The 26,793-nt window shown below is 38.2% G+C and overlaps 1 protein-coding gene across 2 annotated transcripts in view; it reads right to left on the bottom strand.

The window, feature by feature from the left end:
- Positions 1 to 26,793, bottom strand: part of MAPRE2 (microtubule associated protein RP/EB family member 2) — a 162,331-nt gene that overhangs the window by 28,032 nt on the left and 107,506 nt on the right. For both annotated transcript variants that reach the window (XM_060119123.1, XM_060119122.1), the window contains 2 exons: positions 10,249 to 10,394; positions 7,178 to 7,391 (listed from right to left, as the gene is read on the bottom strand). In XM_060119123.1, coding sequence (XP_059975106.1) covers positions 7,178 to 7,391; positions 10,249 to 10,394 — 360 coding nt within the window. The remainder of the gene's footprint in view (positions 1 to 7,177; positions 7,392 to 10,248; positions 10,395 to 26,793) is intronic.

Below are 26,793 nucleotides of genomic sequence, written 5' to 3'. Positions count from 1 at the left end.
GAGGGCTAACTTGAAGATACATTAATAGAAACCATCTAAAGAATAGAGAGAATACTGGGAAAAAATGAGCCTCAGGGACCTGAGGGATAATTTCAAAAGCTCTAACATATGGAAAAATGAAGTCCCAGAAAAATAGGATAGAGAGAATGGAGTTGAAAAAAAATTTGAAAAAATAATGGCTGAAAATCTCCCAAATGTGGTAAAAGACATAAACTTATAGATTTAAGAAGTCTAATGAACTCCAAAACAAGATAAGTTCAAAGAGAACATCATAGCCACACTACTGAAATCCACAGATAAAGAGTCTTGCCTGCATCCAGAGAAGAACAACTTATCATTATAGGGGAAGGTGATTAGAATGAGTATGCATTTCTTATCTTTAGAGGTCACAGATAGTGGAAAGATATCTTTAACGGGAGGGAGGGAGGAATAAAAGATCAGTCTGAATTCTTTACCTAGGAAAATTTTCTTTAAGAATGAAGGTGAGGGGCTTCCCTGGTGGCGCAGTGGTTGAGAGTCCGCCTGCCGATGCAGGGGACACGGGTTTGTGCCCCGGTCTGGGAAGATCCCACATGCCGCAGAGCAGCTGGGCCCGTGAGCCATGGCCGCTGAGCCTGCGCGTCTGGAGCCTGTGCTCCGCAACGGGAGAGGCCACAACAGTGAGAGGCCCGCGTACCACGGGAAAAAAAAAAAAAAAAAAAAAAGAATGAAGGTGAGGGCTTCCCTGGTGGCACAGTGGTTAAGAATCCACCTGCCAATGCAGGTGACACAGGTTCAAGCCCTGTTCTGGGAAGATCCCATGTGCCGCGGAGCAACTAAGCCTGTGCCTCACAACTGCTGAGCCTGCAAGCCACAACTACTGAAGCCCGCATGCCTAGAGCCCGTGCTCTGCAACAAGAGAAGCCACTGCAATGAGAGGCCCATGCACTGCAACGAAGAGTAGTCCCCGCTCACCACAACTAGAGAAAGCCCGCACACAGCAATGAATACCCAACGCAGCCATAAATAAATAAATAAATAAAATTTTAAAAAAAGTGTACTTTGATGCACAGAAGTTTTAAAAAAAAAGAATGAAGGTGAAATAAAGACATTCATAGAAAAAGGAAAACTAAAAGAATTTGTTGCCATTGCAGCTGCTCGACAAGAAATGCTGAAGAAATTTATTCAGTCTCAAGAGAAATTAAATTAGTAGGGAACTCAGATGTTCAGGAATGAATGAAGAACACTGGAAATGGTAAAAATATGAAAAATAAATAAGTTTTTTCTCTTAAAATCTTTAAAATTCATATGACTATTTAAAGCAGCATTGCCTAATAGAAATATAATGGGAACCATGTAAGTAAACATCTTCTAGTAGCTACATTAAAAAAATCTTGAGATTTTAATATATATATGCAAAATGTATACAATATATGCAAATTATAATTTCTATGTGTAATCAATATAAAAATTATTGACTAGTTTTATATTTTTCCCATACCAAGTCTTCTAAATTCAGCATGCACTGTATACCTGCAGCACATTTCAATGCAGAATAAGCACATTTCAAGTGGTCAAAAGCCACAATATCAGACAGTGTTGATTTAAAACAAAAGTTGTAACACTGTCTTGTGGGGTTTATAATGTAATACATATGACAGCCAAAACAAAGGACAGTGGAGGGAAGGGTTGCCAGGGTTCCACATTTTACATGAAATATTAAGTACACTGTGAAAAGGTAAGAATATATACGGTAATCGTTAGAACAGCCACTGAAAAAAATTAATGCAAAGCGGTACCATTAAAAAGGCAATGGATAAATTAAGATGGAATGCTAAAAAATGTTTTTAAAATTCAGAAGACAACCGGAAAAGAGAAACAGAGAAATAAAAAACAAAGGGGACGAGCAGAAAACAAATGATACATCTAAATCCAACCAAATCAATAATTACATTAACAATGGACTGTACGCTCCAATGTCCAGAGATTATCAGAATGAATAAAAAATGCAAGACCCAATTACATGCTGTTTATAAGAGACACACTTTAAATATAAAGACAAAGATAGGTGGAAATTTACCTATTATGGAGAAAGATACACCATGCAAACAGTAAGCATAAGAAAGCTGGAGTGGCTGTATTAATATTAGATAAAATAGACTTCAAGACAAAGAGTATTACCAAAGATAAAGAGGGAAGCCTCATAAAATACAAAGGTGAATTCATCAGCATGACTCAACAATCAGAAATACCTACGCATCTAACAACAGAGCCCTAAATACAGGAAACAAAAATTGAGAGAATTAAAGGGACAAACTGGTAATTCCACAATAAAAGTTAACACTCTCTTTGCAGCAATTGTTAGAACAAGACAACAACAACAAATCAGTAAAAACATAGATGATCTGAATAACACCATCCACTACCTTGATACTGATATTTCTAAAACACCATACGACCAACAACTGCAGAATGCATACTCTTTTCAAGTGACACTGACCAAGGGAGACCACATTCTGGGCCAGAAAATCAAGATCAGAACAAGGATAAAAAAAAACCACTGTAAGCTGCTACATTGCATTGCTTCTCCTAAAAAAAACCCAAAAGCCCCCCAAACTTTTGGGGAAAGTAAAAGCAACTCTTCTTTCCGCAAAGGTGATAGGCGATGCTTACTTAGATTACAGGTACTCAAAGAATACGCAAACACTGGTAAACAAATAAAATCAATAAACATAATCACTTTGTTAAGGTTGTATGAACAGCCTTAGAGAACCCAAAATTAAAGATAATTAAGAGTGAGAGTATTCAAATACTCAATAAAGTTTTTGAAAGTTGCTGTTAGGACTTATTTAAATCTCCATTTAGGAATTTAATTATGATCATTCAAATGCTTTATTCCATTCTATTTTACTTCTTAGGTTGCTTCCTTTTCGAAATCATTTTTCTAGTATTTCTACTAATCTTATTTTGAGGCTGCAATGCCTAAAGGAAAGTCCCTAAGGAAAAGAGAAAGCTCAGAATCAATTTCCATAGCAACTCTAAATCCATCACACTATATTTGTATATGGGAGTTTGATTTCAATGCATTAATATATGTGGATTTGCAGCATGTCTAAGCTGTGGTTGCTATAGGAACCGCAACCTCAAATTTCGTTTTAAGTTTAGTTAAGTGCTCACACATAAAAGCTGATCCCGCTGACAGCTATCTCGAGTTGCAGATATGGCTCATAGCAATAAATTTATAAACATCATGACTCACGATGACATATGCACTTAATAGATATCTGTCATTATAAAAATGTATATTTTAACATATGCTCCTTGTTGGTAGATCAAAAGCAATTCAAGATGCAATTCCTCAGGTTGTAGATAGGATAAGACTTGCCAGGCAACCATCCACCCTTAGCAACAGCCTCTGCTCATGCTGAAGCTTGTTACGGCCCAGGTAAGTCACCCAAGTACACACAGACACCAACGGGTTCTATGGCTTCTCTGAATCCACTGAATACTGGTGTCTATATTGAAATGGCAGAAAAATCTAGCACGTTATATAGTCAGGACATGCAAATTACTTTTAATATTAGTTTAAGGATATATGTGGAGAGAGATAAAGCCACTGCAAAATGAACCAAATATCCCAAAGCCAAAATGAAAAAATAATTAAAGACCATCTCCTGTTTTCGATTACACCAGACGTTGCTTGTTTCCACTAATACAGATGATTAAAAAACGACCAAGGCCTAGAGATGGGCACAGAAATTACTGCTGAATGCTACTGACCTGGCATCACTGGGAGATGACTGGCATAGATATGTGCATTTCCCAGACAGCTGACCCTCACCTCATCAAGCACTTTAATTTGTCTTAAATTTTGGATGGACACAATCAGACTTATGTGCGACGAGGATGGTCTCGAAAGGTTTCAGACCAGAGGCAGAGAGGCTAGTTTAGAGACTATAAAATAGTTCATGGGAGAGATGATTATAAATAGAAAATTAAAATCTTAAGAATTAGAAGGGAACTCTGAGTGTATCAATTGGTACATGCTGGTGTCATACAGATCTTGAGGGCTACTGAGAGACACGGAGCTCTTTGATTCAGCAATAGAGATCTCAGGCTGCTGGACTATTTATAAGGTTTCATGAAGATTTTTTGGCTCTTCTTTTACTAATGTTCACACTTTGTAGTGCTATCAGTACACTCCTTGCCCTAATAAGATACACACTGAGAAACCATATCCCCATGTTTGTTATAATTATATCCAAGTCAAGAAAGAGCAAATAAAAGGGGGGTCGAGAAGTACAAACTTCCAGTTATAAAATAAATACGTCATGAGGGTGTAAAGTACAGCATGGAGAATATAGTCAATAATATCGTATTAACTTTGTATGGTAACTAGAATCATTGTGGTGATCATTTTGCAATGTGTACAAATGCCAAGTCACTATGTTGTTGTACACCTGAAACTAATCTAATGTGGTATATCAATTAGATGTCAATTTTAAAAATAAATAAATATATATAAAAGAAAGAGCAAATAGACTCTGGGTAAGTATTCTAGGAACTCTCCCTTGTGGAAAGAGTAAAGTGTATGAATTTTATAGCACAGATTTTACAACACCTATTCTGACTTTTAGAAGACGTTTTGGCTTACACTTTCTTGGCTGTTTTCCCAAGAGTTGGATACATGACCTCTAGAAAAAAATGAGGTCTCATTGTATTTATAGGAGCCTTTCTCCTATTATAGCCTTTAAAACAATGTTCTACATGTGATGTATACCTTGCTATAATTTTGTCAGTATAGTTTTACTACCCCACCATGTCCAAGAGTCAGAACATGTCCCATAAAAAACAGTATGACTGGTTTGACTTCTGGAAATATCCTTCCTCCTTGATTAAGACCAATGAGGTAAACATGGTCGAGGTATCAGGAACACAAGCCTTGGCAATACTGTCTTCCAGAACATTAAAAACCAAATTTATGATCTGCTGACTTTAATGTGTTTCCTGAGCTTTGTCACCAGAGAAGTTAAGCTCTGGAAACAATGTATTTCTTTTCCAGGTTCATGGACATTCTTTCTATCAAAATGGCACAAGTTTCTCTGTGGCTTTTGTGAAAGACAGATGAGGGAATTCCTTGAAAATGAGGCCAAGGCAGCATAATGACAGTTCTGTTTGGGGGCGGGGTGGGGTTAGAATGGTTGGTGCCAATTTAAAGACACGTTATGACTGTAGAAGAAAAATGTTCTGAGGCCTGTCCGGTTCCACTGCTGAAAACTTGAAAAAGTAGCAGCTGAGTTTCAAGATGAATCTGTACATCATTAGCAGCTGCAGAAAAAGAGCTTGCGGTGAGAGCTACCAGCCGCTCTTGGTTTTCGTAGCTTCTTGTCCCTCAACCCCATCTGCCTGTGTCTCCCCAGCTCTGAAGGAGACACACCACTCCCCTTCTCTATCCTGGTCCTAGAATAATGACACTTTCTGACAAAAGCTGAAGGCCAGTTTGAACGGCCACAAACTTTTGTTCCCCAAACTCCCTGTGGCTTCATTTTTACCCAAACTCTTCCCAGCACTTCTGTTCTGAAAAAGGTAAACATTCCCTTTCCTTGCCAAACCTCTTTCGATGCCCTTGACCCCACTTTTTCCCTCCAGCCTCACGGTCATTGTTCCACCAGTTTCCCCTCCTTTTTCCTATTATTCCTTCTCACGAACCTTTCTCCCATCTTACAAACCTGCTCCTTGTGCTGTGTCCTAAAAGCAAACAAAATCAAATCGAGGACAATACCATCCTCTCCCCAATCTTACTTCCTAAAGCAACTGTCAGCTTTTTCCCAACGCCAACAAAATGTTTTTATTTCCTCCACTTATTCTCCTGATTTGGTGAAGGTGGAATCTCCTCTCACATCACTTTCACGTTTGTGTGTCATGCCCTTGTTAATAAGCCGCTGCAATCTAGGTGTATGGATTCAGCATTTCTACAGACCAATTCTCTAAAGAACTATTAATCACCCCCCCCAGGAGCCAGATTTCTTTCTTTGGCCTATTTTCAGGTTTCATCCTATCTGATCTCTCCAACAATTAATACTCAGCACTGTTGGTGATCCCTCTTTCTAAAAATGTCCTACTGTTCTCTGATGTTGAGCTGGTTTTTCCCCCGATGTTCCTCCTTTTCTCAGCTTCCTTTTTCCTCTTGTCCCTTAAATGTATGTATTCGCAAAGATCTGTGCTTTGTTTATTTTGTTTCCCCTTATTTACTCTGTGGCTTTGAAGTTGGATTTTTATGATGTCTCAGTTTCCTTTCTCCAATTCCTCAGCCCCCTCCTGGGCCCATCATTCCACTGAGTGACCCCAAAGGACCCTTCCAGTCCTCACTGTACTTGACTCTTCAGCAGATTTAGACACTGGTGACCGTTCTGCTCCCTTCCTTCTATTTCCCTGACACGTCACTCCTTCATTTCTTTCCATCTTTCTGGTGTCTTCCCTGCTCCTATGTAAGCCCTTCCTTTTCTACCCAAACGTTAATTGTTCGAGTTCCTCAGGGACTCACCCCTCCTCATTGGGGACTCACTTCCAGCTTCGATTACCTGGATATGGAAGACTCACCAATGTTTACCTGTAGCCGACACTTCCTTGAGTTCCAGACACGTGTCCGCACAGTTTAGTATTAGTCTTGTTATAATCATTTCTAGTAATTCTCATTGGAAGCAGGGCATAAATAAGGAATTTGCCTTCTTACAGAATTAAGGCTGTTGACTTAACAAGTGTGAACACTGGTGTTCAGGATGGAAACACATGGTTTCTGAGGATTTCATCATTTAACTCTCCTGTATCACAGCTGATGTTTATAATAATGACCCTCATTGGACAAGAGCACATTCTGCTTGGTAAAGTCTGTTTTCTAGGCAAGAATGTTCGTAATATATTTTAGAGAGATTTTTCTCCAAAATAGTTAAAACATTTTTTAAAGTTCTAGGTATTTATCCTCAGTGACTTCACTTTTGGGTGAAGTTGGCTAAGTGAGGTCTTGCTGAATGTTGTCACATAGAAATTGGCACTGCTCACACCGGAGACAGGATGGATATTTCATGAATTCCCTCTGAAGGATTATAGATGATGATCCATATTTAAAAGTGTAAATCGGCTCACAGTACGGCGCCGGAGGGCCTGTGAAAGTGACTCTAGGATTTCATTGTTACGGTACCTGCTGTCGGGGAGTTTGCATGGTGAGACTTCTTGGGCAGGTTGAAGATCTGTTCGCCGGGGTCGGGAGGAGGAATTGCATCTTGCCCTTGTCGTGCTTCTACGGGGTCATACTCCTTGCCATCGTAGTTAGCATCATAGAACTTCTTAAACCACTGAATAAAATCCAGGTTGTCCTGGAAACGCCCTTTCACGAGCTTTTCCACTGGAATTACCTGCAATATAAAATCACCCGGTGAGTCACGATCCTCAGGCTTGTTTGTATGGAATACAACTGAAGTGTTCCCTAAATATAACTTTACATCTGCAATTCATGCCTGCTGGCCTCTCCCCCAGTGTCTTAGCCAGTGGTATTCCAGAATTCATATAATTTTTCATTATATTAAAGAAAAATTAAAATGTTGTAGTTGGTTCTCGTGGAATATTTAATACATCTGAACAAACCATACGAAACAAGGAATACCCTGAGCTGTCAAGAGGGGCTGATCCTCTTCGTAGAATGTTTATTGCCAAAGCATATCCCCCCAAAAACATGGGTCTGGGATGTTGTGCTGTTTCAAGGTTGATAGGTTTTCCTTATTTCTTTGTAACACTTGGTCTAGCTGTGTTGGAATAAGCTCTTAAAAGGATTGTAGTTATTAGAGAGTACGAATGAATAAGACTCAAGTCAATGAAAACTCACACTAATCTAACGGTTCCTATGAAACAAAATGAGCTTTCATGGAGTGTCTTTACAATGTAGAGAGACAAGCATAAAATAAAAACAACTAACCACAATACAGGGCTCAGTAATTCATGGGTTACACTGGAGCACGGTTAATGTGCCATGGGGGTACATTTCTTAAACAGGTTTCTTTTTGTATTTTGTAACTATTTTATCAAGACTGGGTGTAAATTAAGTGTTTTTAACGGGCAGCCTAAAGAGCCAATCAGTATTCCCTTTAGAGGTCTTTTCATTGTACTATTTAAGTATTTTCATGTTTTCTGATTTGTAAGTTTTGTTTATGCTGATATTGTGATTGTTTTAGAAAGTGCCTTCTTGGAGCATAAGGCCCTTTAATTAACATGCTACTATATTTTGCTTTCTGCCAAACGTGAACATTTATAAACAGTTTTAGATGATGATGATGCATTAGCCATTCAAAGCAGGCACTTCCTTCTGTTGACTTAATTTTGCAATTCCTATCAAAATGAAAGTTCCGGGGTCATAAGTTCAAAATCTGAGGTGGCGAGGAAATATTTGTACATATGCTTCCCACGTGCTGTCACAGGCTATGACAAACATGAACAGGGATCACTGTCTCTACACCAGGATCTCTGGGTAGAATCATAGCATATTAAGCTAGAGAGGCCAACAAAGGTCATAAAGGTCAGTGTTCCTCCAGTACAAGAATTTTATCTTCAAATTTCTTTTTTTCTTTTTTTGGGCCACACCACGGCTTGCAGGATGCTAGTTCCCTGACACAGGATTGAACCTGTGCCCTCGGCAGTGAAAGCTGGGAGTCCTAACCACTGGTCTGCCAGGGAATTCCCTATCTTCAAATTTCTTAACAATGGCTGACCCACTCTCGTACACTTCTACGGATATATGGAGTCCCCAACTTTGTTACCTAGCAAGTTCCGTCAATAAACCTATGAATGGGTGTTTCTTTTCTTTTTGATCTAGAAGCATGTATAGAAAAATGATACAGAAGTGTACAGAGAAGTGATGCTAATAAGGAAGAAGAATCTATATAACTCTGGTTTTGAATAAATACAGAAGGAGCTAATTGGAAATTAACCACAGCAAAGGATATCAAGTTGAAAAGGAGTCAAAAAATTAAAATGTTAAAGAGGATGTATGTTTTGCAATAAAAATTCTGAGAAAATGAGAAGCCAAACTTTTCTTAATATTTTGATAAGAATGCTTTGATTTAGGAAGATATTAATTGCATAAATTTAAAAATATATACAGTTCAGCAAACTTTCTTTCCTTTAACCTCTATCTCTTATAATGCAAAATTTAAATTTTTTTTTTTTTTTTTTGCGGTACGCGGGCCCCTCACCGTTGTGGCCCCTCCTGCTGCGGAGCACAGGCTCCGGACACGCAGGCTCAGCGGCCATGGCTCACGGGCCCAGCCGCTCCGCGGCATGTGGGATCTTCCCGGACTGGGACACGAACTCATGTCCCCTGCATCGGCAGGCGGACTCTCAACCACTGCGCCACCAGGGAAGCCCCCAAATTTAAATTTTTATTTCCATAGCCTGTTTATTTATTGCTACTATCTATGAATAGAAAAGCTTTCTATTTCTCCCCTGCTGGTTTTTCTCTTTTCCCTTATTCAAAATTCATTTCTTTCCAACCTATTCTCTCCAAGAGCTATATCCTAAATAAAGACTATGAATGTAATATGTATTTGAATAGCAGGAAACATGCAGAGCCTGAATGGGCTTCAGCAATAGTCCTCTACAGGGGAAAAAGGACTCTAGTCTAACTTCATTTGTATCACTCTAGAATAAAATTATGAAGTTCAAAGTGGGTGAAAGAATATTTTATGGACATTGAGTGAGAATCTGAGTGTATATACTGGACACTTTAATGTGTAGTACTCGCTTAATTTCATAACCACAGGGAAGGGGGTTTTAGTCCCATTTTACAGATGGGTAAACTCAGACTCAAAGAATTTAAATAACTTGCTCAAGTCATGGTGCTGGGATTCAAACCCATGCCATTTCTACTGTACTGTGCTATTTCTTTAAAGAAATAAAACACACAAAGAACCACAGTGGCATCTGGAAAACATAAAAATTTCTCATCTGCAATGCTAATACAGAATAACAACATTTCAGCATTCATAATTTCTGTTAGCGTTTTTAGTCTAATGGCTACAAGTTTAGAAATCTCCTCAAATAAAAACCTCATGAAAATATGGGAAGTGAGGGTTGGTGCTTTATGCTCAGTACAGGACCCAACCTACTGTACTGTTGTCAAGATATATCCCACTGACACATTTTTGGATTTTTGCATCTCTGCGTGAAAACAATTTTAAGCAAAGATAATGCATTTCATGGAGGTACAAGTGTGTCTCCTACCTTATCAACATTCATTCGCTTAAACGATGCTTGCAGAAGCTTAAAATTGTGAATGTACTCATGTTCCAACTTCGCTTGAAATTTTACTTTCTTCAAACTAATGCAGCCAGGAAAGAGCATGTCCATGAACTGGCAGTAGGCTGCTCCTGGAAAGAGACAAGAAAAGGACCAGTGTGAGTCTGACTGTACCACGTGCGACTGAGGGTTGCTGGGCAGGAGGGAGCCGGGAGCCCAGAGCCCTCAGCCCTCCTGCCGTGTGTGCTCCTCTCCTCATGGCACCCACATCTCCTCACCCACCAGGGCTGGGTGCTGGTGGGCAGGGACGTGCCTTGATGCAGCTCCTGCCACTTCCCCATCCCTAACCACTGTGATACCGACGCTGTTCACCAGAGCATCACCAGATTCCACAGTGAACAGAACTTCATTCTTCAACACCAAGGAAATCAGTGTATAAACAACTTTAGCTTCTATCAGAAAAAAAAAGGAACATATTTTTCCTTCCATCTAGCTGCTACTGGCTCCAAATCATTAAAATACATAAGAGAAAAATAGCAGAAAATTTCAACATGAGCAAACTACATGAAATATGGAGCTCAAAAAAATATGCATACGCCATCCAAGCTGTTTTATATCCACCCTGCAAAATGACTGAGGTGAAACAGTTTAACTAAGCCAACTAATACCAAAAAACAGTTGTATACCAATTTAATTTCAGTCCAGAGCAATGAGGTTCCTATATTAACATGAAGGGTGGAGACATGGAGACTCTGAAACTTACAGAAGTTCAGAGTCATGCTATTTATGACTGAGAAATAAAAATAACAGACATGTTCAATGAGTTCCCTGAGGAAACGGTCATAGAAAAAAGAATATTAGTAAGTCTTTCATATGTATATATATATATATATATATATATATATATATATATATATATATACATTTTATGCAGAACTCTTAGATCATGACAATATCAACTAGAAAATCCCAGAAAGATCATACATATTGACTCGTAAAGGCTAAAGGCATTTAGAAAAAGAAATTCCAAGTCAGAGTGATTATTTTTCTTTTACAAGTAGGAAAAGCAATTGAGTGGTGAGAATGGGAACAAATGGCCATTTTTGTGTTCTCTTTCTTTCTTTGCTTCTCCAGATCTCTTGGTCTGTTTTTGTAACGTGCCAATGATATGCCTTTCTGAACATAAAGGGCTCTCCTCCATCCTTTGGTATCAAGGTTTCTGTGAGAAGCCTTTCATTCTGTTTGGGCGACTCACCTTTACACAGGAAGAGCCCACTTGGTCTCTTATGTCAAATAGATGTTGAGCATCCTTTACTGAGATAGGAATCCCAGAAAAGAGGGAATCAGATATTAAGAATCTAAGGGCTGCTACAACAGGAAATGGTGGGATAACTCATTATTTGTAGGTAAGAGTATAAAGTGATGAAATATAGGCCACAATACACATTAATTCCAGAATCTTTACATCTGTGATGCTTCCTTTAGATGCCAGTACCCTAAGTACAAACTGGTACTTTTGTAGTCAAGCAGATGGGTTCTCTTAAAAACAAGACAAAATAAAACAAACCAAAACAAAAAACACTGGAGGAGGTGAGAGAAGCATCATAATCTTGGGGGGCATTCTTACAGTCGTCATCCAATTATTCAGGTCCTCCTTTTGAAGTGCCACCAGATGGAGCCAATACCAAAAGCCATTCAACATGATTTTTATAGAGATGGGGGTGTCTACACACAAGTGTCTCATTACCTGCTCTTTAAAGAGTTATTTTCACTTTTGTAGTGGTTAGCGTAAAATTTACCTATGGAGACACTGGTATCTATGTGTTCGTACAAACCCAGTGAGCAAATCACCTTCCAAATTTAAAAAGCAATAACAGCTTTTGAAACAAACAAAAAAACCCCACCAAACTTGAATACAGAGTGTGAAGGAAGAAATGAAAAATCATCTCTGGTCTCATCATCCAGAGGAAACCACTGTTAATATTCTGGCATATACCATTCTATTTTTTAAAAAATTTAACAGACCATGGTTCCATTTCTGGATCATTAAATATTCGCTACTGACATTTTTAATGGCCTTCTGATTTTTATATCATGCTTAGCAACTTTCCCAAGCCAAGATTACATAAATATTCATGTGTATTTTCTTTAAGTACTTATATGGTCTCAAGTTTCACATTTACATTCTGAATAGACGTGGAATTTATTTTGGCCTATGATATAAAGGACGGTTCTAATTTTAGTTATTCCAAATGTTAGTGGAAATTTTTGGCTCCCCAGCGTTTGGACACCTTCCTATCTGACTTGATGCAACAGGGCCCTGCCTCTCACCACAGTACCGAAGGTGGGCAGATATGCCTTTCCCAACACCCAGGGTAAGATGCAGGCCTGTGACCTAGGCTCTGCCTTTGGATGCTCTTGCCTGGGTCTCAGAGTCTTAAGGGAGTGAGTGAAACATGAAGGGATCATTAGAATTTGGTCATGGTGGCAGCGGTGGGATCTAGCAGATGCTTCAGCAGCACAGCGGCATCCTAACCAACCTAGTCCAGTGGCTCAAGGGAGGATCTATTCCTAGTTTCTTCACATCTTTTGGATGCTGTCACCTTCTGAGCTTGGTTCCCCACTGACTGTGAGAGCTGCCCAATATGATTTCTGTAAATCTGTCTCTGCTTAAACTTGCCAGAATTATTTTCTGCTATTTTCAACCACAATTGCTGACTGATAAACTTAGCTAGGTGTTGAACACCATCATTTCATAGATAATCTATACTTTTCCCACAGAGGAATCACTAATTTTACTCTCTCTCTGACTTTCCTAATACATGCACTTAAAGTCTCTTCAGGGTTTTTTTTGGGGGGCGGGGGCAGGTCCTGTCCCGATGATAGTTCCACACTCTTCATTACTTAAATACATATATAATATGTATTACTATCTGTACAATAATTTCCCCTCTCCTTTTCCTCAAAATTTTCTTAAATTCTGTCATGCATTCGTTCTTTCCATTATAATTTTGAATTTGTCATTCATGGCATGAAGAAACTGGATCTTAAAAATTTAGTCATTTATTGAGATAGCTTCATCCACCAGAGGGCAGACAGCAGAAGCAAGAACTACAATCCAGCAGCCTGTGGAAAGAAAACCACATTGACAGAAAGACAGACAAAAGGAAAAGACAGAGGGCTACATACCAGATGAAGGAACAAGATAAAACCCCAGAAAAACAACTAAATGAAGTGGAGATAAGCAACCTTCCAGAAAAAGAATTCAGAATAATGATAGTAAAGATGATCCAGGACGTCAGGAAAAGAATGGAGGCAAAGATCGAGAAGATGAAAGAAATGTTTAACAAAGACCTAGAAGAGTTAAAGAACAAACAAACAGAGACGAACAATACAAAAACTGAAATGAAAGATACACTAGAAGGAATCGATAGCAGAATAACTGAGGCAGAAGAATGGATAAGTGTCCTGGAAGAGAGAATGGTGGAATTCACTGCTGCAGAACAGAATATGAAAAAATAATGAAAAGAAATGAAGACAGCCTAAGAGACCTCTGGGACAATATTAAATGCACCAACATTCACATTATAGGGGTCCCAGAAGGAGAAGAGGGAGAGAAAGGACCGGAGAAAATATATGAAGAGATGATAGTCGAAAACATCACTAACAAGGGAAAGGAAATAGCCACCCAAGTCAAGGAAGCGCAGAGAGTCCCAGGCAGGATAAAGCCAAGGAGAAACACACCGAGACACATAGTAATCAAACTGACAAAAATTAAAGACAAAGAAAAATTATTAAAAGCAACAAGGGAAAAACAACAAATAACATACAAGGGAACTCCCATAACGTTAACAGCTGATTTCTCAGCAGAAATTCTGCAAGCCAGAAGGGAGTGGCATGATATATTTAAAGTGATGAAAGGGAAGAACCTACAACCAAGATTACTCTACCCAGCAAGGATCTCATTCAGGTTCAACACAGAAATCAAAAGCTTTACAGACAAGCAAAAGCTAAGAGAATTCAGCACCACCAAACCAGCTCTACAACAAATGCTAAAGGAACTTCTCTAAGTAGGAAACACAAGAGAAGAAAAGGACCTACAAAAAACAAACCCATAACGATTGAGAAAATGATAATAGGAACATACATGTTGATAATTACCTTAAACGTGAATGGATTAAATGCTCTAACCAAAAGACACAGGCTCCCTGAATGTATACAAAAACAAGACCCATATATATGCTCTCTACAAGAGACCCACTTCAGACCTAGGGACAAATACAGACTGAAAGTGAGGGGATGGAAAAAGATATTCCATGCCAATGGAAATCAAAAGAAAGCTGGAGTAGCAATACTCATATCAGATAAAATAGACTTTAAAATAAAGAATGTTTCAAGAGACAAGGAAGGACACTACTAATGATCAAAGGATCAATTCAAGAAGAGGATATAACAATTATAAATATATATGCACCCAACATAGGAGCACCTCAATACATAAGGCAACTGCTAACAGCTATAAAAGAGGAAATCGACAGTAACACAATAATAGTGGGGGACTTTAACACCTCACTTACACCAACAGACAGATCATTCAGGCAGAAAATTAATAAGGAAACACAAGCTTTAAATGACATAATGGACCAGATAGATTTAACTGATATTTATAGGACATTCCATCAAAAAACAGCAGATTACACTTTCTTCTCAAAGTGTAAGATTCTCCAGGAGAGATCACACACAGCTTGGGTCACAAATCAAGCCTCAGTAAACTGAAGAAAACTGAAATCATATCAAGTATCTTTTCTGACCACAACGCTATGAGGTTAGAAATCAATTACAGGGAAGAATAACGTAAAACACACAAACACATGGAGGCTAAACAATATGTTACTAAATAACCAAGAGATCATTGAAGAAATCAAAGAGGAAATAAAAAAATACCTAGAGACAAATGTCAATGAAAACATGATGACCCAAAACCTAAGGGATGCAGCAAAAGCAGTTCTAAGAGGGAAGTTTATAGCAATACAATCCTACCTCAAGAAACAAGGAAAATCTCAAATAAACAATTTAACCTTACACCTAAAGGAACTAGAGAAAGAAGAACAAACAAAACCCAAGGTTAGCAGAAGGAAAGAATCATAAAGATCAGGGCAGAAATAAATGAAACAGAAACAAAGAAAACAACAGCAAAGATCAATAAAACTAAAAGCTGGTTTTTGAGAAGATAAACAAAATTGAGAAACCTTAGGCCAGACTCATCAAGAAAAAGAGGGAGAGGACGCAAATCAATAAAATTAGAAATGAAAAGGGAGAAGTTACAATGGACACTGCAGAAATACAAAGCATCATAAGAGACTACTACAAGCAACACTATGCCAATAAAATGGACACCCTGGAAGACATGAACAAATTCTTAGAAACGTATAACCTTCCAAGACTGAACCAGGAAGAAATAGAAAACATGAAGAGACCAATCGCAAGTAATGAAATTGAAACTGTGATTAAAAATCTTCCAACATACAAAACTCCAGTACCAGATGGCTCCACAGGTGAATTCTATCAGACATTTAAAGAAGAGCTAACACCCATCCTTCTCAAACTCTTCCAAATAACTGCAGAGGAAGGAAGACTCCCAAACTCATTCTACAAGGTCACCATCACCCTGATACCAAAACCAGACAAAGATACTACAAAAGAGAGAAAATTACAGACCAGTATCACTGATGAATATAGATGCAAAAATCCTCAACAAAATACCAGCAAACAGAATCCAAATACACATTAAAAGGATCATACACCATGAACAAGTGGGATTTATCCCAGGGATGCAAGGATTCTTCAATATACACAAATCAATCAATGTGATACACCATATTAACAAATTGAAGAATAAAAACCATATGATCATCTCAGTACATGCAGAAAAAGCTTTTGACAAAATTCAACACCCATTTATGACAATAACTCTCCAGAAAGTGGGCACAGAGGGAACCTACCTCAACATAATTAAGGCCATATATGACAAACCCACAGCAAACATTATTCTCAATGGTGAGAAACTGAAAGCATTTCCTCTAAGATCAGGAAAAGACAAGGATGTCCACTCTCACCACTATTATTCAACATAGTTTTGGAAGTCCTAGCCACAGCAATCAGAGAAGAAAAAGAAATAAAAGGAATACAAATTGGAAAAGAAGAAGTAAAGCTGTCCTGTTTGCACAAGACATGATACTATACATAGAGAATCCTAAAGATGCCACCAGAAAACTACTAGAGCTAATCAATGAATTTGGTAAAGTTGCAGGATACAAAATTAATGCACAGAAATCTCTTGCATTCCTATATACTAACAACAAAAGATCAGAAAGAGAAATTAAGGAAACAATCCCATTCACCATTGCAACAAAAAGAATAAAATACCTTGGAATAAACCCACCTAAGGAGGTAAAAGACCTCTACTCAGAAAACTATAAGACACTGATGAAAGAAATCAAAGATGACACAAACAGATGGAGAGACATATACCATGTTCTTGCATTGGAAGAATCAATATTGTGAAAATGGCTATACTACCCAAAGCAATCTACAGATTCAATGCAATCCCTATCAAATTACCAATGGCATTTTTTACAGAACTAGAACAAAAAATCTTAAAATTTGTATGGAGACACAAAAGACCCCGAATAGCCAAAGCAGTCTTGAGGGAAAAAAACAGAGCTGGAGGAATCAGACTCCCTGACTTCAGACGATACTACAAAGCTACAGTAATCAAGACAATATGGTACTGGCACAAAAACAGAAATATAGATCAATGGAACAGGATAGAAAGCTCAGAATAAACTCATGCACATATGGTCACCTTATCTTTGATAAAGGAGGCAAGAGTATAAAATGGAGAAAAGACAGCCTCTTCAATAAGTAGTGCTGGAAAAACTGGACAGCTACATGTAAAAGAATTAAATCAGAACATGCCCTCACACCATACACAAAAATATACTCAAAATGGATTTAAGACCTAAATGTAAGACCGGACACTATAAAACTCTTAGAGGAAAACATAGGAAGAACACTCTTTGACATAAATCACAGCAAGATCTCTTTTGACTCACCTCCTAGACTAATGGAAATAAATACAAAAATAAACAAATGGGACCTAATGAAACTTAAAAGCTTTTGCACAGCAAAGGAAACTATAAACAAGATGAAAAGACAACCCTCAGAATGGGAGAAAATATTTGCAAATGAATCAACAGACAAAGGATTAATCTCCAAAGTATATAAACAGCTCAGGCAGCTCAATATTAAAAAAACAAACAATGCAATCAATAAATGGGCAGACCTACACAGACATTTCTCAAAAGAAGACATACAGATGGCCAAGAGGCACGTGAAAAGATGCTCAACATCACTAATTATTAGAGAAATGCAAATCCAAACTACAATGAGGTATCACCTCACAGCAGTTAGAATGGGCATCATAGAAAATCTACGAACAACAAATGTTGGAGAGGGTGTGGAGAAAAGGGAACCCTCTTGCACTGTTGGTGGGAATGTAAATTGATAATAGCCACTATGGAGAACAGTATGGAGGTTCCTCAAAAAACTAAAAATAGAATTATTGAATGACCCAGCAATCCCACTACTGGGCATATATCCTGAGAAAACCATAATTCAAAAAGAGACATGCACCCCAATGTTCATTGCAGCTCTATTTACAATAGCCAGGTCATGGAAGCAACCTAAATGCCCATCAACAGACAAATGGATAAAGATGTGGTACATATATACAATGGAATATTACTCAGCCATAAAAAGGAATGAAATGGGGTCATTTGCAGAGATGTGGATGGACCTAGAGACTGTCATACAGAGTAAGTCAGAAAGAGAAAAAGAAATATCATATATTAACACATATATGTGGAATCTAGAAAAATGGTACAGATGAACCAGTTTACAAGGCAGAAATAGAGACAGAGATGTAGAGAACAAACGTATGGACAGCAAGGGGGGAAGGCGGGGGTGGTGGGATGAATTGGGAGGTTGGGATTGACATATATACACTAATATGTATAAAATAGATAACAAATAAGAACCTGCTGTATAAATAAATAAATTCAAAAAAATTTAGTCATTTATTATATAATGATATAGGTTTATTGGAATATAATTCATATACCATAAAGTTCAATCTTTTAAAGTTTATAATTCAGTGGTTTTTAATATATTTACAGAATCATGCACCTATCACCACTCTCTAATTCCAGAAGATTCTCATTAGCACCCCCCTTCCCCAAACAAACCCCATACATATTAGCAGCCACTCTTGATTCTCTCCTCCCACCAGACCCTGGTAACCACTAATTTATTTTGTCTCTACAGATTTACTTATTTTGGCCATTTCATATAAATGTAATCATAAAATATGTGGCCTTTGTGTCTAGTTTTGCTCACTTAGCAAAATCTTTCCCAGGTTCATCCATGTTGTGGCACATATTAGAATGTCATATTCCTTTTTATGGTTGAATAATATTCCATTGTATGAATGTAACACATTTTATTGATTGAATCATCAGTTGATGAACGTTTGAGTTGTTTTCACTCAGGGGCTATTATCAGCAATGCTGCTACAAACATTCATGCAGATGATTTTGTGTGAACTTAATTTTCAATTCTCTTGGGATATACCGTGTTTTAACATTTTGAGGAGCTGCCAGACTGTTTTCCAAAGCAGGTGCTCCATTTCACACTCCCACCAGCAACATATGAGGGCTCCAGTTTCTCCAGATCTTCACCAACACTTGTGTTTTTGATTGTAGCCATCCTAGTGTGTGTAAATTTTGATTTGATTTCCCTAGTGGCTAATGGTGTTGAACACCTTTTTCATATGCTTTTTTACCATTTGTATATCTTCTTTGGAGAAATGTTTATGCAAATCCTTTGCCCATTTTTAAAGTGGGTTAAATGCCTTTTTGTTGGTGAGTTATTAAGACTTCTTTCTACATTTCGGATACAGGTCGCTTATCAGATATCTGATTTGCAAATATTTTCTCCTGTTCTGTGGATTGTCTTTTTCTTGATGGTATCCTTTGAAGCACAAAACTTTTTCATTTTGATGAAAAATTTATCCATTTTTTCTTTTGTTACTTGGCTTTTGTCACATCTAAGAAACCACTGCTTAATCCAAATGCATAATGATTTCACTTACATTTCTTCTAAAAGTTGTATAGTTTAGTCCTTACATTAAGGTCAATGATCCATTTTCAGTTATTTCTTCTACATGGTGTGAGGTTTGGATCCAGACTTCATTATTTTGCATGTGACCATTCAGTTGTCCCAGCACCATTTAATTATCTTGGCACTCTTGTTAAAATCAATTAATTATAAATATATGGGTTTATTTCTGGACTCTCAGCTCTATTCCATCTATACACCTATCCTTGGGCCAGTAACACTGTCTTGATTACTGCAGGTCCGTAGTCAGTTTTGAAATCGAAAGTAGAAGTCCTGCAACTTTGTTCTTCCATTTGAAGATTGTTTCAGCTATTCTGGGTCCCACGAATTTATCTATTAATCTCAGAATCAGCTTGTCAGTTTGTGTAAAAAGGTAGTTGACTACGTCTGCATCTCTATTCCTGCCCTGCAAATAGGTTCATCTGTACCATTTTTCTAGATTCAACATGGACACGGGGTGGGAGGGAAGGGGCGAATGGGATGAATTGGGAGATGGGAATTGACATATATACACTACCATGTGTAAAACAGATAGTGAGTGGGAACCTGTGGTATAGCACAGGGAGCTCAGCTTGCTGCTCTGTGGTGACTTAGATGGGTGGGATGGGGGGTGGGGTGGGAGGGAGGTCCAAGAAGGAGGGGATATATGTATACATATAGCTGATTCACTTTGTTGTACAGCAGACACTAACACAACATTGTAAAGCAACTATACCCCAATTAAAACAATAAAAAGAAAAGAAACACAATGTTTTTTGTGGGGAAAAAAAAATTAGTTGAGATTTTGACAGGGACTGAATTGAATCTAGAGATTAAGCTGGGGACTACTGCCATCTTAACAACATAAAGTTTTCCAATCCACGAACATGAGATATCTTTCCACTTAAGTTCCTCCAATGATATTTTAAAGTTTTTAGTATATAAGTCTTATACTTCTTTGTTAAATTTATTCCTATTGTATTCTCTTTAATGCTATTTTTTTTTTTTAATCCTGAGAGCAATAGGACGGTGCTGTAGGGTTACCTGTTGGGAATGAACATACCCAGATTTGCATTTTATAAAGTATTTTTTGTAATTTATTTATTTATTTATTTATTTTTGGCTGTGTTGGGTCCCCGTTTCTGTGCGAGGGCTTTCTCTAGTTACGGCAAGAGGGAGCCACTCTTCATTGCGGCGTGCGGGCCTCTCACTATCGCGGCCTCTCTTGTTGTGGAGCACAGGCTCCAGACGCGCAGGCTCAGTAGTTGTGGCTCACAGGCCCAGTTGCTCCGTGGCATGTGGGATCTTCCCAGACCAGGGCTCGAACCTGTGTCTCCTGCATTGGCAGTCAGATTCTCAACCACTGTGCCACCAGGGAAGCCCCTTTAATGCTACTTTAAGTGGAATTGTACGCTTAATTTTATTTTTGGATAGTTAGCTAATGTCAATAAGGTTGATTTTGGGGGTACTGATCTTGTATCCACCAACCCTGCTTAACTGACTTATTAGTCATAATAGTTTTTTGTTGGTTCCTTAGGATTTCTACATACAAGATCATGACTCTGCAAACAGAGAGAGCTTTACTTCTTCCTTTCTAAGCTGAATGCCTCATTTCTTTTTCTTGCCCAGTTGCCCTGGCCAGAACCTCTAGTAAAATGTTGAATAGAAGTGCCAGTAGTGGACATCCTGTCCCGTTCCTTGTCTTAGCGGGGAAGCATCTATTCACTGCTAAGTATGATAATAGCTATGGGTTTTCCATAGATAGCATTATTATCACACTAGGAAGTTTCCTTCTATTCCTAGTTTTAGTGTTTTTAATCATGAAAGGGTACTGAATTTTGTCAAATGCTTCTTTAAATATCCACTGAGAGTATCATGTGGCTTTTGTCCTTTATTCTATTAATATGGTGTATAACATTGATTGCTTTTCATGTTAAGACAACCTTGCATTAATCCTATTTGATCATGGTGCATAATCTTTTTATATGCTGCTGGATTTATTCTGCTAGTATTTTGTTGAGGATTTTTATGTCTATATTCATAAGAGATACTGGTCTATAGTTTTCTTGTGATGTCTTTATTTGTTTGTTTGTTTGCTTTTGGCCGCTCTGTGCCACATGTGGGATCTCAGTTCCCCAACCAGGGATCGAACCCATGCCACCTGCATTGGAAGCACGGAGTCTTAACCACTGGACCGCCAGGGAAGTCCCTGGTTTTGTTATCAGGGTAATATTGGCCTCACAGAATGAGTTGTAAATTGTTCCCCTCTCTTTTACTTTTTGGAAGAGTTTTTAAAGGACTGGTGTTAGTTTTTCTTTAAATATTTGGTAGAATTCACCATTAAGTTATTTGGGCCTGGGCTGTTCTCTGTGGAAATTTGTATTGAAATTACTAATTCAATCTCTTGTTTTATAGGTCTATTCAGAATTTCTATTTAAGTAGTTTATGTCTTTCTAGGTATTTATCCATTTCATCTAGATTACTGAAAATTGATCTTTAAACATTTACTTCTATTGTTACAGAGTTATTACTCATGAGTTCTAATAAATTTTCAGTTACGTCTCTGGTTTTCTAGGGCGAAATCAATGCAGAAAGTAATGCCTTTGTTATACCATATATACATGTATATGGTATACAAAAAATATGTACCAACTACCTTTTCAACCACCATGGAGATAATAAAACTGGTTTCCTTCTTTGATTAACCTGATCAATCATCATCATTGATTTCCTAATGTTGAATCATCTTTGCATTCCTGGACTAAGTCCTACTTGGTAATGTTTACAAAGTCTTCATTACAGTGCTGGTTTAGATTTGCAAACTCATAAGTGAGATTGTGTGCAACATTTTGTGTGTGCTTTTGTCTTATTTTCTTATGGTTCTTTTAAGTTTAAAAAATAAATATAAAATATGGGAGGGACTTACCTGGCGGTGCAGTGGTTGGGAATCTGCCTGCCAATGCAGGGGACACAGGTTCGAGCCCTGGTCCAGGAAGATCCCACATGCCGCGGAGCAACTAAGCCCATGTGCCACAACTACTGAGCCTGTGCTCTAGAGCCCGCGAGCCACAACTACTGAGCCTGCGTGCCACAACTACTGAAGCCCACGCGCCTAGAGCCCGTGCTCTGCAACAAGAAAAGCCACCACAATGAGAAGCCCACACACCGCAATGAAGAGTAGCCCCCACTCACCGCAACTAGAGAAAGCCTGCACGCAACGAAGACCCAACGTAGCCAAAAATACATAAATAAGTAAATAAATAAATAAAATTTAAAAAATTAAATAAAAACTTGAGCGCTAAAGTTAAAAATTTTTTGATTAGAATCCTTACTGCACAACTTGTTACCTGTATGTCCTGGGCTTTTCACACCTTCCCTATGCACTTCAGAGCCCCATGAGCATCAAATAAGCTAATTTTTTCAATAAACAATGAAGAAAGGGTGGATCACATTAGGATTTCCAGTAAATGGTATGTTATATGATCATTTAGGTATAATATCGTATGTCATTTTCTAGAGTCAAAGGAGCCTCTGAGAATTTTTAAGAATTATCTTATTGACTTTGTGAACTATGCTAAAGATTTCTTGCTATTGCCTCTGGTTATGTCCATTTGGGTATTTTCAACTTCCATTCCTCAAATATCTAGTGCTTAAAGAGACATCAGGAAAAGGATACCTTGACATTAATTTTTGCTACTAAGAACATCATCAGTGGTTCTTGTGGAGCAGGAAACCACCCTCAGACATAACCTGAACAAGGCTGCCATGTTCTGATTCCCATCAAAGGTCGACCCTCCACCTCTTCTCTGGATCACATCTCCCCTCCCGTTCTCGTTGATGTCGCTCCTGCAACTATCCTCACTCTCTTGCAATGTCAATTTCTTTCCATATGGACTATTCTTAACATGTGCAAACATACTCTAGTATCCTGTGACTTTGACAAAATAAGATAGAAAAACTTCCTTAACTCCACATGATCCATTAGCTATTATGCTATTTCTCTCCTCCTATACACAGTAAAACTTGACAAAATTGTCTATTTCCATTGTTTCATCTACCATTCAAATAAATTCTGTTGTCTTCCAGTCTTACCCTGTTCTGGTCAAGGCCATCAATAGCTTCTCTGTTACTGAATCTAACAGTCACTTTTCTTTCTTCATCCAACTCAACCTCTGAATAGTATTTGGCTCTGGTGACCACTCCCTCCTTGAAATTCTGTATTTTATTCCTTAATTAGACAAAATGGGTACCAACTAACTTGAAAATTCAGGAATCACTGCCATTGTCCTGAAAGCCTAGCCAGCCACGAATCAGAATGTTCCTCATTGAGAGGTGTAGAGATTTGGGGGTCATGTCATTAATCTCGCAATAATGTGGGCCTACATTTTACACAGATCCCACTTTCATCAAATTATGCCAAGGCTGCCATTATTCATGTACTGCCCCTTGCTAAGGATACCACAGTGATTCCTACGAAACCACTACAAAATCCAAACTCCTTGCCTGGCCTGCAGTGTCCTGTGACCATGCCTCTGTCCACCTCTCCCTGGAAGCTCCTTTCACACTGGCTTCCTTGTTACTCCATGTTCTTGCTATTCAGATCAAGGCTTAGACGTCACTTCCTCAGAGAGGTCCTTCCTGACCATGCCATCTGAAGTCACCCTCCAGCTACTCTACCACCTCATCTAGTTTTATGTCTGGTATTTTACTGTTAATTCATATGTTGGTTTGTGGTTTACTGCCCCCCTCACTGGAATGTAGGTTTCAAGAGAGTCTGCACTTTAATCGGTCTTGGTCCCCTCTGTATCCAAGCCTTTACTGCAGTACCTGCCATAGTGTGGGCTTCAATAAACATCCGGTTAATGAATGAAGGTCTACAGGTTGTGTAGCAGTTGAACAACAACAAGGGATGGTAAATGATAAAATTCGAATGTTACCAAAGTCCCAAATATGAGGTATCACTGGAAGAGTTGCTACATATTCTTTTAAAAATTGATGGGGTATAAATACATTAAAAACAGAACAAAATAAAACAAACAAACAAAAACCTAACTAAAACAAGAGCCACTCTGGAAATCAGTCTTCAGTAAAGTGAAAAATAAGCTTCAAAAGGCTAAATATTAGATATCACACCAAAGTAAAAGCATTCCAAATTGTAGGATGTTGTGTTCACCAAGAGATTAATTATGATGGGCTATGCTCTAAGCCTATCAGCTCAAGGTGCCACTGCAGTTATGAAGGTCAACAAGATTCTGGAAATAATCAGGAAATAAGTAGAAAAAGGGAAAATATTCTGTCTTTGTACAGTGCCTGTGCCTATAGCCCTAAGGATGGTTTCAGTTGTTATATATCAAAAGTGACATAATGGAGCTGAAAAACTTGGGGATAGGAATCCAAAAGGAACAGTTGGGGCACTGTATAAAGGCAGAACTCAAAAATGAATATCCAGACTCAAAAGATTTGAGGATGTATGATTTCAATGTATGAAATCATGAAAAGCATGAGAAGACAAATAATCTCATTTTTACCAGATCTCAGGACCTCAGTAGAAGAATATCAGGATAAACTGACATTTTTAAAAGGAAAATTTCAAATAACAAAAGGGAAAGGAAATATTACTTTATAAGTTTATGGACTGCATTATGCCAAGAAATATAAGAAATGAAAACACCTACGTCCGTATAAAATCTATTAAAGCTTTCATATCTATTTTAAACATTCTGAACCCCACAGAGATAAGTATTTTTAATTATCATCATCCTATTTTAGAGACTTGGGAACAGGCTCAGAAAGTCATTCAGCTAACGAAAGTAACAAAAGTAGAACTTACACTCTGTTTTGAACTCCAGTTAAAATTTTTTTTTTCTTCTTCTCTATGCTGCTTCTAGGAATTATAAAATTTTAGGGTTCAAAGAGAGTTTAGAAAATTTGCTAGATTATAATTTTATAAGGAGTCACAAAGGAAACTGCAAGAGAACATATGAACCTTTCAGACTGACAGGAGGAGTGTCAGCCATACGTTTCCTCCTCATAGAACAATCCTGGGCTAGACAGATAGCTCATTAATCTGCTCCAAGGTCATGGTTTTATATTTTAGTATATATACTCATAATAACTTTATTTTACATATATAGTGTATATATGTAAATATAATAAGCACATCCTTTCTCAATAATATATTACTATTCACTTTGTTGTACACCTGTAACTAATACAACATTGTAAGTCAACTATACTCCAATAAAAATTAAAATAAATAAATAAATAACATTCTATATTCTTTGGAAAAAAATATATATTACTGCTGTCAAGATTTCACAGTACTCTCCCAGAAATGGGACACAATCTGTGGAGACGATATCAAGCTATTTTGGGTTCAGCCACGAACAGCTACTCAAATTGCCCATCTGATTTTCTCCCAGGCCGGGCAGCCCTTATACAGAAAAGCCTATGTCACTGAGGCCTTCAGTTACTACTTTTCTACAATCTTACTTGGTACCGAGGAAGGGTCAGAAGGAAAGAATGACAGCGTCTATTCACTGGACACGTCTATGCCATTATGCCTTTCATTACAGAAATCATTACAGGCAAACAACTTTTTTAAAAGCTTCTTCTCTCAAACTAATATCAGTGAGGACCAGGGAGGGAGCGGGAAGGATAGAGAACCAGACTGTCAGAACTTGGATCTAAGCCTCAATCGTCTTGAACGGACTGTGACATGTCATCACACCCTTCTAAGCCAACAGTATTTCTAGCTGCAAAATGTCTGGTCTGGACAGATCTCTAAGCTCTAAAATTAGATGATTCTCTAATTCAAAGTCCATCACCAACTTGTCTTTTAAGGGATACTTGATATTTCTGCTAATTAGGACGCAACAATGTCTTTCTCCTCATATGACTAAGACTTTTGCCAGCGCGCCTGCTTGTAGCCATCACCGTCCTTTGCCACAGTTGCTGTAGGAGCCAGGAGTACACAGCTGCACCTGGAGGGATGCTCCCAGGAGCACCCAGTCATGCCCTTCCCAGATTATATCTTCCAGGTACTCCTCTTTGAGCTCTCGATATTGATACACTCAGCAACATAACCATATTTTCTGTCATCTTCAGCAGCTGACTATTAAATATCTTTCCTGTTAGAATATTGTTTTTACACAATAATCACAAAATCATTCCAGCTCTGTTTTCGCATTAAGCCCTGTCCTTCCTGGAACTGACCTCACTGCAGAACTGCATATGTTACCAAAGCCCAAACCTCATGCTGAAGGCAGTATTTCCCTTTAAGAAATCAGGGCTTCCTAACGAGGAAAGTGAGGC

This window comes from Mesoplodon densirostris, chromosome 15 (genome assembly GCF_025265405.1).
Source record: "Mesoplodon densirostris isolate mMesDen1 chromosome 15, mMesDen1 primary haplotype, whole genome shotgun sequence".
In the NCBI taxonomy this organism is placed as follows: Eukaryota; Metazoa; Chordata; class Mammalia; order Artiodactyla; family Ziphiidae; genus Mesoplodon; species Mesoplodon densirostris.
Note: the sequence above shows the minus strand (reverse complement) of the source record. Positions and strands in the feature narration are given on the sequence as shown.